General features: G+C 36.8%; 2 protein-coding genes across 2 annotated transcripts in view; both read right to left on the minus strand.

Annotated features, from left to right (window-relative positions):
- The window catches only part of LOC106053117 (collagen alpha-1(XIV) chain-like), a 230872-nt gene that overhangs the window by 189452 nt on the left and 20229 nt on the right, over window positions 1-21191 (minus strand). The gene's annotated exons all lie outside the window — the stretch shown is intronic.
- LOC106066538 (beta-1,3-galactosyltransferase 1-like) lies at window positions 85-5726 on the minus strand. Its single transcript, XM_056010691.1, has 2 exons — window positions 5602-5726; window positions 85-1735 (listed from the first exon to the last, which is right to left on the minus strand). The coding sequence occupies exon 2, from the start codon at window positions 1684-1686 to the stop codon at window positions 571-573; it is 1116 nt and encodes a 371-aa protein (XP_055866666.1). The 5' UTR covers window positions 1687-1735; window positions 5602-5726; the 3' UTR covers window positions 85-570.

Below are 21191 nucleotides of genomic sequence, written 5' to 3' on the forward strand. Positions count from 1 at the left end.
TAGCTACAAACAACATCTGTTTCTTGTCATTGCACCTTGTTACCCCTGAAGTCCTGTTAGCTTTTCTGTTATTTCCTAGTATTGGATGGCTGCCTGGTCGTGCGGTTTGCACGCTGGACTGTCGTTCAGATTTATCGATGGTCCCGGGTTCAAACCCTTCCAGCTCCCATCCCCCGTCGTCCTGCGGGAGGTTTGGACTAGGAAGTAATTATCTTCAACTCTGAAGGAACATCCGAAACAAGTAAAACAAACAAACATTCCCGCGGATGTATTCCTGTTATAACAGTCATTATAAATGCACGCTTGTCTATAGTGTCGTTAGAAACTCCTAGCCCTAACGACACCAAAACTAAATTTTTAATGAAATCACCCCTAGCGATGCATGACGAGTTTAAACTAATTAAATTTTTACGCCTACACATACACATACATACACATCAGTATCTTCATACAAGTTCTTCACAATAATTCCCTTCACAATGTTAGTATTCCAAAGGAATTACATTTAGTTTGTACATTTTTGTCTATGTCTAAGTGACATATATTTTATGTTTTTCCTGCAATGTAGATCTAGTTACATTTAATTGTAGTGTTATATAGCTCCTTGTGAATTCGCTCCATATCACTGGCTGAATAATGGTGACCTGAGATTTTGTTCCTGAAGTTGCATCCTGACACTTCGTGATTACCAATGTTAATTAAAGCATTGTGAATGACCTCAACCTTGGTTTTATCCGCAAGGATTCCAGTGACGTAGACATCCTCCAATGAAAACACAGGAACTTGAAGAGATGCATTGTAGAGCAGTTTGGCAGCGGAAGTAGTCATGGCGTAGGAGACACCGGAAGCGTATCTGGGATATAAGTTTCCTTTGTAAGCACTAAGTGGCGCATACCATTTAGAGTTGGGGTCTCTAATTGGACCACTACCCTGAACCGAGTACCCAACGATAAACGGATGATATTTCCCTTTAGACTTGATAATGTCATCTAATGTCTGCACCAGCAATGGGACATTGATGTACATATCATCGTCCACTTTTAGAAGAAATTGACTTTCTGGACATTTCAAACTGACCCATTTGAGAATTGAAACAGATTTAAGACTAAGGTTCTTATAATCGTCTACATAATCTTCCTGCAATATGTCTCCGTAAAGCTCAGCTTCTTTATTAATAAAATGTTGCACAGATTGAGAACCGTTAGTTGATGGATGTTCAGAACCAAGAAAGAAAATCAAGGTTGCATTGTTGCTGCTGACGTTAGCATAGCTTCCCCAGGTCTGTCTTATAGTCTGCCTTGTCTTGTTATTGGCTCTACTGATCTCAACACAGACTACAAGTTTAGAGTCTGAGCAATTCACTTTTGGGACTATTTTATATATAAATCTGTGATTGTTTATCACAAATATAGGGTCGTTTTCTTGGACTGATTTTCGTGTCGATGGTGTTGAAGTTGTTGATACTTCCGTCGCTGTTGTTCTTAATAGTGAATCATTTGTTCCAACAGAATTAGCTAAATAACGTTTAACGCTCGATGGAAATGATTGACTTAGGATACCTGTTGTATTCTGGTTGGCAATGATTACAGCATTTATATAGTCGTAAACAACAAAGTTCAATAGCACAGTAATCATTACCAACACGAGCGTGACGATTTTCATACTCGTGGAACATTTTGAAAGCATTTCAATGCACCTGAATTCCTGATAGACTTCCTGCTATTTCCTAGTATTCCTGAGATGAAAAAAAAAGTGAAAAGAAGCATTAATTACTGAAAAAGTTTAAAAGAAAAGTTAAATGTATAAATCTAATTGTGATAAAAGGCTTTTTAGTTTCTTTGGCTGAATAAAGATATGAGAAAATACCGTAATTGACGTAAGTCTAATAACACAAAAAGGTTTTTTTTTTAAGAAAGTAATTGGAAAAATAAAAATATGGTAAAGGAAGAATCTTATTTCTAAACTGGATCTTGCAGCTTGATTAGCTGACGTGGGAATCTGTGATGAAAAGGAAAATAATTGTTTTTGGTGGAGATAATTGTAATAGTAAGTGTGTTTGTTACAGTGTGACTAGTAGTGTATTGTGTGTGAATGTGTATGAAATGACCAGTTGACCTTAATTGTACATAGATTGGTGAACAGGTTAGAAAGTGTGTCAGTCAGGACTGTGTGGAAAGGGGTCAATAAGACAACAGTATGATGGTGCCTAGATACTGATCATACGACTATCTGTGGAACATTTCGGACAACGCCCATTTTCCGCTGGCGAAATCATGACGAACGTGCCACCGTTGAAATAGCGCTGCGAGCTAGCCGTCATACTAGCTCACAAGAGATATATGCAGCTGGAGGAAGGATGCCCACTCAGAAGTCTGGTCGACAACTTGGAGGGCAGGAGACATCTCAAAAACTGGCCCTGCTTCATGCATGTGGCGCGTGGGCTGGTCAGAGAGATGAATCTGCCGGTGGAGCCGGATGCTCTTTCCCTGTCCGGTTCTTTTCTCCCGATGGAGGCTCCCGACATGCCGACGATACGGAAGGGTCTACTTAACCCAGGGGTAACAAGTTAGAATGATCCTACACGGCTACTACATGCAACTATTGCATTGTATCCAGCTAGAGTGACTACTATCTACACAGTCGGCTCTGTGCAGACGCTCGAGGGCACTGTGAAAGCTGGGTGTGGGGCGGAAGTTTGACTCTCTGACAATCTCGAAAGAGACGAGACTCATGAGACCCTGCCAGGTAAAATGCAGCCTCGAGGCTGAACAGGAGGCAATGTTCTAGGCACTGGACTGGGTGGAAGGAAAAGTACGTAGCGGGCTGCGCCAGCCAACGACGTAGTCTTGTTTACCGACTCGATGTCCGCACTAGAGGCCTTAGACGGGATAGAAGAAGGTATCAGAAGGATATTAGGCGTCCTCACGGTCGGGGAGCGTCTATTACGATTCGGTGTGAACGTTATCTTACAATGGGTGCCCACTCATTGTGGTGTGATCAGCCACAGCTTGGCTGACCACCTCACAAAAACCGCGGTCCAGACGGCTCTCGTGCGTGATGAACCGTGCACATACCAAAGTGTAAGATCCTTGGCCGACAAAAGATTGGTGGCGCTTTGGTACGATGGCTGGGACTCTTCTGATAAGGGTCGTGAGCTCTACAGGACAATGGGTAGACCAGACACAAAAAATACGTGGTGGCAACTTAATTGTGCAGAGCAGGCCGTCCTAGCCCAGTTCCGAATCGGGGACTGTTCAATTGGTGTTTACTTCGGACGGTGGAAGGAGAACTACGACGCACGGTGTCGTCACTGCATGGAGGACGACGAGACAATAGAACACATTCTTTATGAATGCTGAGTTCTGCATGAAAGACGATCGGAACAAGGATATGATAGAGAGAAATCTGGTACATGTCCGACATTAGGGCTGTCCTTGTACGGCGACAAGGCAACCTTAAAACGCAATGCCCTCTTCCTCTCACGTGCTCTATGGGAGTAATTCTCATCATGGGGGTTTCTGATTCGGTGTGGAGGATAAGAACATAAAACTTATAAAGTGATGCGTTAGTTTAGATTATAAATGTTTTTAATATCTCTATTACAGTAATAGAATAAAAAACAATAATAGATTTGTGTATCCTCAGTTTGGGACCCCTCGACTCAAGAAAACATTAAGAAACTAGGCAGACATAAAATAGAACAATGACATTTATAACAAACGAATATTCACATTTGATTACTAAAATCATTAAATTTAGAGACACTTCAGGAAAGAAGACTTGAAAGTAAAGTAGCGATTATACATAAAACACTTACCCATAATCTTTAAATACAAAAACAATACATAATGAAGTATTCAGAACCACACAAAGTTAAAGATACACCGCCTGTTGATATACAAGGACGAATTAGCACAAATCCTCCTCCTCTAGTGGTGCTATAAGCTAGCCAGGTGCGAGTGGTGTGGACCGCCTGGGGCATCGAGTGGTGAGGGGCATCAAACTAAGGACAAACTTTCTCAGTAAAAATAACATTGTACATACATGACCAAAGACAAGCTACTGTATTTAAAATTTCGCTACAATGGACCTCATTCACCAATCGTAAACAAACAACATTTAGTCACGTGATCTTATTGATAAAACAATGGAAAAAACTGTCACGTGACAACCATCATGAATTAAACATGAGATCGTAAATTATATAGAAGAGATAGAGCACCACGTGGCTAAATGTTGATTGTTTACGATTGGTGAATGAGGTCCATTGACAAAAAATGAATTTCGTCTACATAGAACTATGCTTCAACGGTGTGTCCCAGTTTCTTCATAAGTCTATAAATATCTGAAATGCATACATGTTTGAAATCTTTGGTTTTGTAAACCAAAAAAAAAATAAAATAAAAAAAAGGTATCAGCTAAATGTTTAATTTCCTAATATTATCTTTATTTACATATTTCTGACTAGTGCGGTAACTGTGGTTATATGCTATAAAATTATTGATAGTTTTACGAGCAAGAAATCACGAAACATTTGCTTAAAGAATCTTTGGATTAAATGACAATTAGCAATACTTTAATCCTGAATATACATTAGTTTAGAAAAAAAGAACACGTCTTGTCGCTACTTTATTTCGTTTTTTTTTTATAGAGGGGTCATCACGAGGATCTGCCGCACTATGGATCTTATATCCTAGCTACGTCACTGCCAGAGTCAATCAGGAAAAACAAATACTTGGCAGAGAAAAATTTGGGAAAGTAGAGGCGGTTAGTGGTTGTGCTGGCCAGAGAACCAGATGACCTTATCATCATCTGCTCTGCTCTGCTCAAGGGATAACAATAGCAATTAATTAGATTTGTTTGGTATCTCGAACAAGAGAAAGAAATTGTACTTAATACTGATGTGGTGGTATAAGTTGAATTATTCCTCTTTATATTCTGTAGGTCTCCGCTTTAGAGCAAACAAGAGTAGATAACTATAAAACCTTCTGTTTTTATAAGCGATTCGCTCGCATAGTGTTTACTGTAGCGGCTTGAGGTGGTTGAAGAGGTTTCAACTCTCGAGTTCGTATTCCGATCGTTATAAATGCATTTAAAAGGCGATCACCCAGATGCACCCTTCTTTCTCCCCCCCCCCCCTCCCTCCAACTTTCTAACTGGTCCAGACAAATGATAGGCTCATAGAGCATTGAGAAAGCTAACAGCATGTAACGCGCTAAAAACAAACACAATTCGTAAAATATTTGTTATCGCACAGAGTTAATATCGCTAGTCTAGACCTATTACAAGTTTAATGACATGACTGATACCAACTATTGGATACAACTGCGCGCAATATAGACATCAGTTAGATTAATAAATACATCAAAAGTAAAATTCTCTTTACTTTATCTCTCGTAGAGCGTAAACCGGACGTAAAAAAAATATCAAAATGTAAGAAAAGATTTCTGGAGAAACTTTAAATTTTAAAAAATGAATTTAAGTGTATGAAACTGATATATGGGTATGTACAATGAGGATGATAAATAGACAATATATATATATATTAGATATACATATAATATCTATATCAAGATATTATTCAATAGTTTATTTAAGCACCTTTGCTACTGCTATCAACTTGTCACCCTGGTTTCATAGTCCACCAGATTCTGACCGACTGGCGTCACAAAGCTGCCAACCTCGGTAATAGTAAAGTTAGACGTCAGATGATCGCCAATTTGACAATGACACTGAAAACTGTAATATATATATTTCTGAGACGGTAACGACACCCACACTAGCATAGACTCGAAATCAGTATATACAACTCCAACACTGGCACCTATAAACGAAATAAACACAAAACTCAACTTCTACTCTAAAACTAGAAATAGTGACAACCTCATACAACATATATTAATAGATATCACAAACGAATAGCTCACCCTAAACAGGAGTCCAAAAATCCTACTGAATAATAAGTCCGAGAAACTAGTACAGACTATAGATATAATGAAATAATAAGTGTATACAGACCGTAACGCTCTAGTTACTCCACTGGTTACGTGTTTAAACCTTTAAAACAATAAACTGTCCTTCTTTTAAAAAAAAATTAACAAACGACCACAAACACATAGAGTCATAAATACAATGAAAATATCATATTGATTTTTTGTCTAACAATGAACTCGGAAGGTAATTTAAAACATAGCATACCAACAATACCGTTTTATTTTTTATACAATCCCAGAGGTTTGAAAATGTACTAATATATAAATCACATTTTGCTGATGTACTAAATCGTATAACTCGTATTTCACGTTTATTCCGAAATACTAACGGAAAAAGAAACACGAGTGCGTTATAAGTTTTCCAAGCCAATGTTTCTGTTGACTAACTGGTTCCGATACGGTAGAAGTGGGTGACAGATGATTGATTTCTAGAACGATTTTTCATATAAAAACGAAGATCTATAAGCGGTTCTCGAAAGTTTTTTTTTAAATAAAGAAAAATAAAGCATTTTCCTGTTGTTAGTTGTTAATATATGTCATAATAATAATCTAAATTTCGAGCCTTTGTTCTGATCAGGGCCGGATTTAAGGGAAGGACGTTTGGGGCTACAGCCCAGAAGATCCACAAGAAAGAGGCTTTAACAAAAGAGAAAAAAAAAATATTTCGACTGGTCGGAAACATTAGTTGTTTTTTTTTTAACATTTCTCATTTTTATCAACACTACTTTAAATTTTTACAGTTGACAGCAGTGTCGTGATTAAAAAATGTCCTCTTATAGTATGCTCCTATTCGCGTAAGATACATCGGATAAACCCTAAACAGGTACATATTTTAGTGTTGTTGTTGTTTTTACTAAAATGTGAGTAATAAATAATTTTAGTTTTTTAAAAGAAGGAAAAATAAATTTAATTTACAATTAATTAATTTTTTTTTATAGAATTTGGAATGCTTTTAGTTATTGGTATTTTTTTTTTTATTAACAAGTGGACTTTTATAATTAAAGCTTATGAAAAAGTGTAAGGGTCTCCATCTCCACAAAAATTGTTTCCCGGGGCTTCCACAAACCTAACTCCGGACCTAGTTGTGATAACATTTTTTATAATATTATCTTGTGCTACTTTTTTTAAAACGTCTATAAATTAATATTATAACTCCCTAACTTCGGATTACATGTAAGTCAAATACTATATTATCTTTTTATTCTTTTTAAATGACTTTATTTTTATATAACTTCCTTTATGATTAAGGAAGGCGCGGTGATAAAGCCTCTGGCTTCTGATCTGAACCGGGGGCTCCCAAATTAGAATCCTGATTTTTTTTTCAGGATCCTTAAAGTATCTGTTGTAAGTCCAGCCAGCCTCCTTAGTCCTTGGTCTTTTTTTTTTTTTTTATAAAATATCTTATGCTGAGAAAACTCCCCACTGAGGCTTATTAGAGGCTTATTAGACGCTTAATAGAGGCTTATTAGAGGCTTATTTGAGGCTTAGGAGGATAGTTAAAAAAAGCAAAGCCTTACAGTTAAGGACAGAAAATAAAAACAAAGACAAAGTGAAAGTTAATAACTTGACTAACAAAATATTTAATGGAAAATATTAGCAAGACAAAATCTTAATTTTATGTGTTTGTCAAAAGTTTTTCAGACGAAGTGACTTTTTAGAACTGTTTCTCATTTGCACATAACAAAAAAAAAAGTATACAACTCCAAGTCCACTGAGATAATAAAGTTCAATTGAAGACGAATTTATTCATATACGAGACACGAAAATTAAAATTCAACGAATTGTACTGAAACCTTTATTATTTGATAAATTAACTTCTGTTTTTTACATTACCGTCACAAGAAAAGTTTGATCAAATTTTAAATCAATAAGGTGGGTTTTTTTTCTGAGCAGTCGTATTTGCCTTGATTACATGATAAAGATATTTCCTTTACCTTTCTTTCAACACAATATTACTTACTTAGACTTAGATCCACCCGCGCCGCATTAGGCATTAGGATATCTGCACAAAGACCTGTTACTGGCAATGTCTGAAGCCCCCTCCCACCTGGTGTCCACTGTTCTGAGGTCCTCCATGAAGGTGTAGCGCCATGTTATACGAGGACGTCCCTGTCATCGCACATCTTGGTATGCGTAGTTCATTTTGTCGGAGAACATGTCCGGAAAACCTCATGCTACGCTCTGTCACAACCAGCAACATACTGATAGAGTAAGACTCATTTCTTTTTTTTGGTCACACAAAACCCTCTAGGCTATTGGGTCAGGGGGGTGTGGGGCGTCCGCCCAAAAACTTATTGTAGAGCTGCAGGATCTGGAAACTACTGCGCAGTTCATACCAAATGTCGGACTAACTTTCTCAGCTCATCAGAAAATATTAAGAACGCAGATAAAGAGGTTACTAAAACTATTATATTGGTCGAAGATAAAGTAGATTATGCTAGTTTTGAGTATTAAGAAATGCCTCACTCATGATGTTTCAATAAGCCTAGCCCAGAAAAAAAAAGTACAAGCTGTATCATCAACATCATCTGTCTCTTAACTTTCGTCGTTTCACGTAACTGCCAATTTTTCCCGGTATAGTGGTCCTTCAAACAATATATTATGAAGAGTGTTGGGTAGTTTCATTACTGGTCGTTCCAGCCATCTAAACTAATCCAATCTACTAGGCGTATTTTTTTTGGCACACAAATTTTACGTGAAAATCCTCTTTTTATGAGTAAATAAAAAAAAAAGACTTGATTTTAATTGCAAATGTCCACAGGCTTTCAACATCAGTTTAGAAATAGACAAAATAAATCACAAGACAGGCTACTCATGGATTTAAAACGATTTCTTAACTCGATAACATCTACTTGTTCTTGGCTTTTAATAGTGACACGTCTTCTCGTCTCCTTCATTACATCAGCCGTTCTCCTCTTGCGTGAGCAATGCTTGCAATAGCATTTCACTCAATACAGTACTTGTATTGCATCATACAGTATTAAACACACAATCCATATCTGGCCTTTGGCTTGCTATTTTTTTAGAATGAATTAAGACTATGCTAGTTTAAGAAAATGACGAAATAATAGGGGTATGGTTAAGAAACATAAGATGATGAAATCAATGTGTGAAGCAAGAAGAGGCTTAAAAGTAAAAGCTTATCAAAAGAGGTTTGTGTACAACGAATACAACAAAAAAAAAAAAAAAAAAAACTACTAATAAATGTGCCTTCGTGTATGAATATCTCTAGAAATTACATGAGAGAAAGTTGGCGTATAAGTGACATTTAGAATTAGTCATCATGTAGCTCAAGAGAAGTCACCATGTAGCACTAGAGAAGTCACCATGTAGCACTAGAGAAGTCATCATGTAGCACTAGGGGAGTCACCATGTAGCACTAGGGGAGTCACCATGTAGCACTAGGGAAGTCACCATGTAGCACTAGAGAAGTCACCATGTAGCACTGGAGAAGTCATCATGTAGCACAAGAGAAGTCACCATGTAGCACTAGAGAAGTCACAATGTGGCACTAGAGAAGTCACCATGTGGCACTAGAGAAGTCACAATGTAGCACTAGAGAAGTCACCATGTAGCACTAGGGGAGTCACCATGTAGCACTAGGGGAGTCACCATGTAGCACTAGGGAAGTCACCATGTAGCACTAGAGAAGTCACCATGTAGCACTGGAGAAGTCATCATGTAGCACAAGAGAAGTCACCATGTAGCACTAGAGAAGTCACAATGTGGCACTAGAGAAGTCACCATGTGGCACTAGAGAAGTCACAATGTAGCACTAGAGAAGTCACCATGTAGCACTAGGGAAGTCACCATGTAGCACTAGGGAAGCTACAATGTAGTAGTGAGAGAGACAAGCTGTGTAGGAAGTCAAGATGCAATTTTGTTCAGTGAATAAGTAGATTCGGTCAGCAATTACATTTGATTTCAAGGTTCATGGAAAAAAAAAATCTTAATAATTAAACGCACATAAGCTTGATTGGGTTCTTTACTATTGTCATGTTCTTTAAACTTGCTTTAAAAAAAAAAAAGAAAATTGTTGTTCTGCTATAGATTTACGGCCCGATGGTGACAACTTTTCGCTAGACACGCCATTATTTTCTAACATTATAAGTCATTAGTATATTCCAGCGTTTCACGCTGTGGAAAGTTATCGATGAACTTCGTCTTCAAAGTGTATGTCTGAGTCCATTAACATAGCAGTGCACTATCATTCTTTTTTTTAAATCAATTCGTGGAGCCTGGAGTTTCTTTGTAGTTATTGATTAACGGTTGTCAGCCAACTACTGCGATAATCATTAGGAAATTAAAGTTGTATTACAACTCACAATTAGCTTATGTGTCTTTATGTGCCTTGTGTTGTAGTTTGAGAATATGTCCAATACGTCAAATCTAGGCAAAATATTAGACAATTTTACATCTTTTTATTCATAGCATTTTAGCCCTATCGTACAACCCCCTTTCCCTGGTGAAAAATAAATATACATATAATAAATAAGGAGTATCTATAACAGATTACTTTTTGTATCAATTCATTTTTGTTTTCATCAAACGCATGAGGAGTAGCGTCAGGATGACATAGAATAAATCATTATGTCTCCTCAGTTAGAGAGTTTTTCTCTTAGTTCAGACAAAGAGGTTTGGCTTTAAGACACATTTATTTATAGTGAGGTCACGCTCTTCGCTTCCAGAAACTATATCTTGATGCAGTTATATTTTTCTGTAGAAGGTTGTCTAATTATAATGAGTGAAGTAGATATTTCGATAATCAATAGTCGCCTGATAAGCAAGGAACGGATTTCTCAAGAAGGCTTTTAGGCTAGCTCGAAGCAGTCCTTAAACTCAGCCCCTTGCTGTCGTCACAAAGAGGCGTATTATGTGCCTTCGTGTATGAAAATCTCTAGAAATTACACGAGAGAAAGTTGATCCTTGAGACATTTTACGGCGTGACTATACACAATCTGCTAACATACAGAATAACTTGTTGGCAAGGCAACGCCTCATCTAAACTGTTGCGACGTCTAGAAAACATCATTAAAAAAGCATCCAAAATTACACTCACAACATTACCACATTTAAAGGAACTTTTTGAACAAAAGTGCCTAAGAAAAATCGAAAAAATCTTGGAAGACAACGGCCACCCGCTCCATCAGAACTACGCCAGGTCGTCGCGAAGTGGGCGACTGCTGTCAATCAAAACAAGAACGAAGCGGTACAAAAACTCGTTCGCACCTCACTCGGTCAGACTCTACCACCGCCACTCATTGATCAGGGAACATGAAATGCACCAAGATACCTGTGAGTAGTCGCTGAATGAACTCTCTATGTTGTCTGTTGTATTTATGTGTATTTTTCTGTTGTGTTGTCTTCATATGAGAAAAGAGTCCTTGTAATCATAACAAATTTCCGTAAGGATCAATAAAGCAGACTTAGTCTTAGTCTTAGTCTTAGTCTATAAGTGACAATTAGAATTAGTCATCATGGAGTTCATCGTGTTTAAATAAATAGCGGAAAATTCCCTCGTACTACTATCCAACTTATCTCTAGGTTGCTCCAGTGTCACTGTTCTAATACGAACGAAATGAGGATCTTTAAAATGTAGCAGAATTATGTTCACTTTCTTTTTCCTAAGCTGCTATCCATCTATCAATTAAACAGATTTTAGACCTGGTCATGTCTCCCAGGTTATTGGCTGTGTAAGCATTCATAGTAAACAGCAATAGAACTAAAAAGCCATAAACATTTTAAATAATGAAGTTCTCAATAACCTTTTAAATGTTAGTCTATTTTAAAATAATGAATGGTCTTCATATTTTTTTTTAACCAAGATGATAGCGACGTCTTTACATGTTTGGGATGATTCATTAGATTTAAATATTTTTACACATCTTAAACCAAGTCTTACACTTTTACTTTCGATTTCTCCCCAGACAGAAAAAAAAGCTAAATGTTTGGAGAATGGCTTTAAGCTCAAAGCACTTTTCAACACTTCAAAGAAAATCCAGGGATTAATGACGAAAAGAAATATAAATTTAATAAAAGCAATCAGAATAAACTGTTATTGTAGACTGTCACGGCCTGGTTCTTGTTATAGGCGTGATAACGCGAATGTCTCTGTGTGTTGTAGATACCTCTTCTGGTACTACTATAATGTTCTTCGTGTTCTTAACTAAATACTTTCACACACGCACTAGATTTGCTGGTGCGTAAGAACACTAACATACTGGACTCTCCGACCACAACATTTAGAATTATTAATAGACTCACTGGTAGCAGACATGGATTTTATTACATAAAATATAATTCACAAAAGATATTAGCGACTTCAGCCATCACAAATTATACATCCAGTTTCTCAATTAATCCAATGAAATAAGAACAGCATACACAATAGTAATAACTTAATACTCATATATAATATATCTGAGGAGATACCAACGCTCCTCTCTCTACAAGTGTCCAAGATCAACTGAGGTGTTCACCTCGTGGTCAGCTCCCGACCAAGAAAAATCTCGTGCTAACTACACGGAATAGTTAAGTGACTACTAGTCACCAAATGTTGCAAGGGTTAAACTGGTATATTACATAGACAACGGCATCAAACATGAAACTATTAAATATACACAACTGTGAAACTGACTTCTATAGTACTTATACGATTAGACTACAAAACTCAAGCCTCTGACAACAATACCAATATCTCAAGGGTGGTAACTCTACTTTAACTAATAGACCAATGAAATCGTAACAAATAAACATAGAATTCGTTATGACTTACAACCAAGATTCTACCAAGTGCTATTTATACTATATGCTAATAGAATCATCACATTTCCCATGACGTCTACATCGCACATTTCATTCTATTTTTTTAGCAGGTCTAAAAAAGTCAAATTAGGAAAGTGGTACAAGGGTCGACAATGAAATGTGAGGGACGTTTGAGGTGCAAGTAGTGCATGTGCGTCTTTAGTGGACGCGATCGTTATAAGATAATCTATTAAAGTCTCAGCGCTGTCGTGCACGTCAGAGGTGACAAAAATAAAAATGTTCAAAGCTGGCTCTGAAGAAGACATGAGAACACTAATTTGATGCGATATGAAGCGATTTTGTCATTTGAAAACCAGAAATTCGTGGAAAATCGCGTTGGTAAAGACATTTTTTTAATATATGATCTTCTAAATAAAGTTTTTGACTCAATCTTATTGCAGACGTCTCAAATATCACATTGACGTCCTATTCGGAAAAAGAAAAAGTCTTGTTTTAAAACATTTGTAATATTTTTTTATGTTAAAAATGTATTATTAAAATATTGATTTAAAACTGTAATGTTAATATAACAGATTGTTTGTCCATTGAAAAGCATAGACCTTTTTAGGCTTCTTTTGTCATCAAGTGGGGGCCTATTAGAGAGATAGCCCCACGGTTTAAGAAATCAGTGTGGACAGGAATGTTAATATTCTAAGAAAATCTTTATCCATAAAAATTTTCAGGAAATCAACATTTTCAGTTGAATGAAGTCGAAGTATCACTTTAAAATAAGGGTATCCTTGGAAACCATATTAAGGATAGTTTGTTTCGTTTAGTGGGGAGTGGTAAAGAGTTTGGGTTTTCGGATGTAGAAATCCTGGGTTCGAATCTTTGTGAAGACTGGGATTTTGAGGTTTGTGATGTCTAGGACGCCGCTGAGTCGACATAGCTTTAATGGTTAGCTGACATTAGTTGATGAAAATAATAGGCGGTTGGGCGTTGTGCTGGCCACATGACGCCCTCGTTAACAGACCTTCACCTTATCTGCCCTAAAGATGCAAAGATCTGAAAAGGTACCTAGCTTTACCTATTGTATTTGGTTTAGGCCTGCACTTAAAAAATAAATGTTATTTTTAGTACGTCGTGTGTAACGATGCATATCGTTACGGTTGACTGCTACGTTGCTACAGACCGCTTTCAGCTCTAGAAAAGACCTGGTTTCATACGGTCTTTCATTTTCGTTCTGGAGGTTGAAACACAAACCCAGAAGCGGCTCCCTAGGCGGGTTAATAAGCAGGTTAATTTATATTTAGTATGACTATCAAAAGCTTTAAACTATACATTATCAACACCATACTGCAACAGGTGCGGGTCCATTGCTGTTTCTATGATTTTTAATGATACGTCGTCTGTATATGTTATAACGCAAGATACTGAGAATTTTTGTATTAATATAATAATTATACCCAAAGTATACACATATACGATTCATTCTTTCTTTTTAAGAACAAAAATACACGTAGTCATGTTGTAAAGCAAAAAAAAACGACAACAACAAAAATACTCTAGTTTTGAAATATAAATATTTTTTTTAAATGTATATAAGTAAATGTGGATTTGTTTGCATAAATGTTATTAAAAAGATATACCAAAAACAAACAAAACACCCCCCCCTATGTAGTGTAGCCTCTCTTGTCACTTTTTATACTTTTAACATTAATAATTGTATAAACAACGGGCTTTAAAAAGATACCTCTATGGAACGTTCGGTTATTATGTTATTAAAAGGTGTGTGGGGGAGGGGGGGTTGACAAATTTGTTACGATTTGTTACAAGGGGAGGGGGTTTGAAGATTTGTTAGGTAACCAAAAAAAAAATTAAAATTAAATCAAAACATTTTTATATCATTTTTTTGTACTAAAAAAAAGCGTGTTGATTTTGTTATGTTACAACAGCGCCTTCAGCCAACATTCCGTTTTGCTAGCGTGCTTTATACATTTAAAAAAATTGTGTTCACATATATAGTGGTCCCCTTCTCGTTTGCGGGCCCAACGGTCACTTACCACGGTGTTGTATAGAATGTCGGTGTGCATGTGTTTGTCGTTTGAGTGTTATCCTTAACGAACGCCCCTGCCTTGTACCTGTCCAGTAGTGTATGGGTCATCCTAGCGGGGGTAACGTGAGGTCAGGACTAAGGGTGCACCGAATAGTCGCTCCGGCTCCGGTCGAATATTCTGCCATTTTTCACTGCTCGACGATATTCGGCTTCGGACGAATTCACTGCCCAATAGTTGGCCAGATAGTTAAAACTACACCGTAGTAACTATATTTCTATTAATATTGCTAGGCGCTCCGCGCTAAGACTTTTACAGATATGTCAAACAGAGGTAACACTTAAATACCGAAAAACAAAGCAGGCGAAAGTCAAACATTAGAAAGATAGTCGACGCTGATAAACGAGTCGAACAAGAAGTTTAATACTTAATGAAAGAAACCGTCATACTAAATCTCTAGGTCTATAAAACCTGCCAATTCTGAAATACATAAACGTTTATGTTTTAAATAAAAGAATATGCTTTTAAAACTTGACTATGCACCAGACATCGTTAACTACAAAGGCTAGGGCTAGTTAACATGTAATATTCCTTTACTACGTCAGGCTGACCAGACGTCTGTCACCCGGTGCGGACCGCATCCCCCCCCCCCCGTACTTCTCTAGTGTCGCCACTGCGTGTAAGTATTCCTATCAGATCATGGGATGTAAAGGTCATCTATTTCTAAGGCCGACGGTCATCGGGGATGGAATGTGACCAGCATTACATTCAACCGCTTTACTTTCAACAAGTAATGTTTAGGTTATCATTAGAGTTGGGTTGACTCAAGGATGCCCTAAATATCCCGAGATTAAAAATCCCAGTCTTCCCCGAAATTAGAACCCTAGGTTCGTAAGCCAAGCGCTTTATCACTTAGCCACCATGCGTGTTAGTTGAACATCAAAAGGGAAACAAAAAAAAAAATCAGCACAAAAAAAATGGTGAATAGGAGATATAGGAGATATGAAATATGACTCCTTGTATCATTATTAAAGAATCTGAACTTCAATAGTTGAATAATATAACAAAAACCAGGCAGACCATGACGCATGTTCCATGCAATACTACAATTAACCCTTAAAGTGCTGAGCTGTTTGGCAATGAAGACATACAAAATGAAATTACAATGTTCATGTTTAGAGGCTAAACTACCGCACGCATCTTTAGGGTTAAGGAATACATATCCTTACGTTCTGCGGGCGTTGGACTGGACTGCGTGGATGTTAGTCATCACTCTGTTTTTTACTGAAGTGGTGTGTTCAGACCCGGATCTAAATGTGTGAAAGACGGTATAATTTTTCGAAATCTAAAATAAAGGAAGGAAAATTCTTATATCTAAAAACATGGGTTGTTTTTTTTTGGACAAAAGAAATAGAGTTCTTGTAAATTTAATCTCACTTTCCTTTTAAATAAATATTTAATATGCATATTTTAGTTTTAAAAGCTTTATATTTTGGAGTTTTTGGAGGTTAAGGCCCTTGGTAGACACCCTTGTCGTTAAGTCCGAGCATGCTACAAGCCATCAAGACATTTTGCCAGCTTAAAAGCTTCTGACCCGGCGAAAATCACTTCACTTTTGTGAAGCCCCCTTTCTTGTGGAGCCCCCGAGACTCTTGCCCCGCCAGCCCCCTTTTAAATCCAGACATGGGTGTATTATCCAATAATCGATTTTAATCCTTCCCACACGCGTATAAATTATATTTGTCATGTGTACAGTAGTACCTAAAGTAATGAACTAAACTCTAAATGATGTTCTATTGTTGGACTTCTATGTAACGTAATATCATTTGCAGGACAAGGTTTCAATTTTTGACAACCTTTATTATAAATATATATATATCCTATTAGCCTGATATGACCCGTGGACTGCGGGACTTAAATTGTATATCGCTGATCTAGTGCATTCGATTCGGATTATTATTAAGTATTTCTTTTACCGGATTATTGACTCATTACTCTAAGTTCTGATTCAACATGTAACCAAAGCCATTTACTATATATATATATATTCTGTGGCATTTTACGTCTCGATAGACGATCTTTTCCTTTTGCAACTTCTTGTGTGATTAAAGAGGCCAATCCTTGATACACAGCTGCGATCGCAGGTTGGGCATATGTGATCACCAGACGCAGTTGCATTATCACCCTTCTTTCTGCTTCTGTAGTGTATGGCATCTGCAGTCCGAGACCCTTCCTTTATGCTCTCTCTCCATGTAGATATATATATCTGTCTTGTAGTTATTAATGCCTGTCTTACTCTGGAGATATCTGGGTTTCTTGTGCAAACCAACAAACAAATAGACTCATCCAATTTTAACAAATAAAGAGATAAGTCCAAACACCGTTGAACAATTCAGATGATGGTTTTAATACAGCAAAAGGCCACGGTCGATGTCTCTGTCGATAAATAAGTGTTACCCCTATGAAATCCTATCACCAACTAAATTTATGTCTCTAGGTAGCCTCTAACCCAACTAAATCATAACCTCACTAGTTGCATTCAAAGTCCGTCAATTATGATGCGTCTTTATTAAAACTAAAAATACTAACTAAGTGTCCAACAATATATATATATTGTTGATGGTCTATTTTGTTGACGACACATCTGTTGATGGTCTATTTTGTTGACGATTCTATATGTTAATGGTGCATGCAAGTTCATAGAAGACACAACAACAGAATGAATAAAGAATATACTTAATAACGCAGGCTGATAACTTCAACAATTTAATGAACAATAAAAAGGGCACAGCCCTCTGTCGTCGCTAGCCTAGCGTCGTCTTCTAAGGCGTCTTGTCCGTTTTTCTTCTTGTTCCGTTCTCCTATTTTTTTTAATTACTCGTCACGTCACTAAGGAAAAACCCGATTAAACTCAACTTTTACGCATCTTGTGTCATTACAATAGCTAGGGTGGGGGGAGAAGTGGGGAGAATTGTAAAATCTCCCCGAGCCCCCACTTTAGAGGGGCTCCCAAATGAGTTTTGTTTTACATTAAAAACTAAATATTACGCAAAATGTAGGGTTGCCAATACTCACCAAAGAGGTCAAGGCCCCGGGCCCCCAAATGATGGAAAATTCCTAGCTACGACACTGTATATATATATATATATATATATATATATATATATATATATATAACTATATATATATATAGTTACTAGTCAGACGGTACAACCAATATTAGAAAAAAAATAATTTTATACTGTTTATGTTTCTTACTGTAAAACAAATGCACAGCTATATCAAGTCCAAGAAAAGTTTTCACTAAAAATTAGCCCGCAGTTCTAAACAACTATTGAGCTATTGAACAGTGCGTTATACAGTGCATACATACAATGGAACATATACTTACCGAAGAACGAAAAAAAATTGTATTAATGACAGTTGGATTGAAGTGAAAGGACAGACCGTGTGTTTATTGCTCTGAGACAGTGTCAAAGCGAGAGAAAAAAAATAGAATCAAGTCAACATGACATGCAGAGACAACAAAGACAGGTCTCAGGGGGCTCGGTGCAGGCAGGGCAATTAAAGGCAGAGGAGGCACGTGCAATATAACAACAAAGTTTATTTTTAGAAACAAGCCAAACAAGTCAAATAAAAAAAAAAAAAAAGAGCAAACCTTATCTAAGGAAAAACTTCAAATTTACAACATTAATTGTTTAATCTCTGGATAATAAGGACGCCTCTGGTCCAACCAGCTCTAATGGGTACCTGACATTTGTTGGAAAAAGTATGACACCCTCGTTAACCGTGGGCCACAGAAACAGTTGACCTTTACGTCATCTGCCCCATAGATCACAAGATCTGAACATGGAACTTTACTTTTACTTTTTTACTGTAAGATCTATTTCCCCTTTTTGATTTGAAACAAAATTAATGAATAGCAACTATTTAACTATTGTGTTGTTGTTGCTTTTTTTCATTGGAGCATGTTTTTTTTAATGAACAATGATATTGATCCGAGAATGGTAAAATTATCATGCACATTTTAGTTAGCTAATACATTCTAAGGTTATTTGTATGATTAGGAGTGTCTCTCCAAAATAAGGCTCCACAGCCATTTGAAAAAGTGTTCGAGATGAATCATAGTCGCTTCACGACTGAAGGAGGCCGATGATATGATTAGTATTAAACGCTTTTTTATTTATAAGTTTTTACCTCTATGGGACGTTCATAAAAAAAAAAGTGAAGGATTGGGCGAACGTTTTGCTCACTAAGCCTCTGGTTAATAATTTCAATAATTCTTTTACAATGCTTAATTTGTGCACTTAACATTTATATAGCTTATTCATGAGGAGGTCGCTGGATACGTTTTAGCTTAAAAACTAGACATTGATTTAAAAATATTTTGGGAATCACTTCTTCACGGCATTTAAATAATGATGAAACTAATAATTGAATGTTAAAATTGTTTATCAAGAGAGACAACTAGGACATATAATAATAAAATGTGAAAAATATTATGGTTGCATCCCTTTGATTGATACTCTGAAGAGCTATAAAGACAGATCCAACATCTATGTCTAGATCTGATATTGGAAAATGTGTTTGAATTCATCACCTTCACCTACTCATTAGTCTGTCGCACTGTTGGGGCACCACACAAGATCTGTTGAGCGTTTTTCTTCATTCCTCTCTGTCTTTTACCTTGGATAGTATCCCTTTCACTGGCAGGCCCGTCCATTCTTTTGTTGTCTTTCCATCGCTTTCGTTGTCTGCCTCTTTTTTTTTCTGGTACTGTTCCCTGAAGGAAGGTCTTTGCGAACCCTGAGGACCTCGTAATATGGATATAGAGTTTTAGTTTCAGTTTTTTTTTACAGTAGCTAGAAGTCATCGTGGGGTCAAATCGCTGTACTAATCCTGTCTCTGATCTCTTTGTTTCTGATACGGTCTTTAAATGTAATACCTAGGATCCTTCTGAAACATCTCAATTCCATTGCCAGGATCCTTCTCTATAGTGCTGCAGTCAGCGTCCATGATTCGCAAACTACGAATTAAAGTTTGATGGAATCTATAGCTTTATTTTGGTTCACCTGTGTTAACTACCTTAATACCAAGCCGCCAATTGAAACTATTAGGCTTCACAACAAACATTTAAAAGTTTAAAAAAAAAAAGCTAGAATTATATGTAAAGCTAAACGCGTTAGAGTTTTTATATATCTTTTATTTCTGTAATGAAAAAGTACAACATATCTAGCGTTAAAAATAGCTTACTGTTGATTTGTTTTATTTTAATGTCAGCTTTCTGTGCCTTCTGCTATTATGGTGTTTTTATTTTTTCTTGGCACCTGTAAAAAAAAAAGATAAATAAACAAGCAAAATATTTAAACCAAAAATACTTAAACAAAAAAACAAACTAGACAGACCACAATTCAACCACTGCCATATCTCCAAATATCTAAAAATGTTCTTCCCATTTTCTATGTGAATTAAATATGATTAATTATCACTAAATAATTTGTTGTTGTTTTTTATTTCAAAACAAGGCTATCTTTGTTATTTATTTTGGCTCTTACAACACGGTTCAACGATTCACAATCTATAAGCACTAAAATACAGCAATATACTTAAAGATGAGAAAGTGATAAAAACATTTTGGGGCGATAAAACTATGTAAAAAAAAAAAGTTCCCCTTTTAGACCTTGTGGTCTATAGGGCAGATGATGTAAAGGTTATCTGTTTCTGTAGCTTACGGTTTAAAGTATCAATACGTATACACATACACTTATAAACAATGTGATTGTTTTTTAAGCATCTTATCTTTAACAATTGCAGCTGCACAGTACTATATCACACTAAACTAATAACCAATAGCGTTAGACTTTAGAGCCTTTAGTTATATAGATCTACCGAGTTTTTAATTCTAAATATGATTTCATTAGGTGTTTACTTTCGCATGTACGCTCGATCACTTGGTCTTTAACTTTGTCCAAGGCATCAAAGGTGTTGGCAAACAGGACATCATCGTTGCTGGAAGCCACGGCTCTCAGTTCCGCTAGTTCCGCATTACCGACGCCGACTGCGATAATGTTCACATCATTGTTCTTCAACTTGTTGGCGGCTGTCAAGGCTATCAGGAGGAAGACAAATAGAAGAGATTAATTCTACTGTACAACAGAGATTAAGGATTCAGGATGATTCTAAGGACACGACATAAATTGAACAGCATTAACTCCGGACGCACGGCTAAGCGCAGTGGCGGTCATTGCGTCGGCACTTGCCTAGTGTTATATCAGGGTAGGGGTGGACTGGCATGATGGGCATTCTGGCAAATGCCCGGTGCGCCGGTACCTAACTTGGCCGGTATTAAATTATAAAATTGTTAATGGATATAATATTCTCTTATACAAGCGAGCGTCGT

The sequence above is a fragment of the Biomphalaria glabrata genome, chromosome 14, assembly GCF_947242115.1.
Source record: "Biomphalaria glabrata chromosome 14, xgBioGlab47.1, whole genome shotgun sequence".
Taxonomy (NCBI): domain Eukaryota; kingdom Metazoa; phylum Mollusca; class Gastropoda; family Planorbidae; genus Biomphalaria; species Biomphalaria glabrata.

Coding starts and splice junctions, on each gene's coding strand:
- LOC106066538 (XM_056010691.1), bottom strand. CDS start 1,686: ATGCTTTCAAAATGTTCCACGAGTATGAAAATCGTCACGCTCGTGTTG.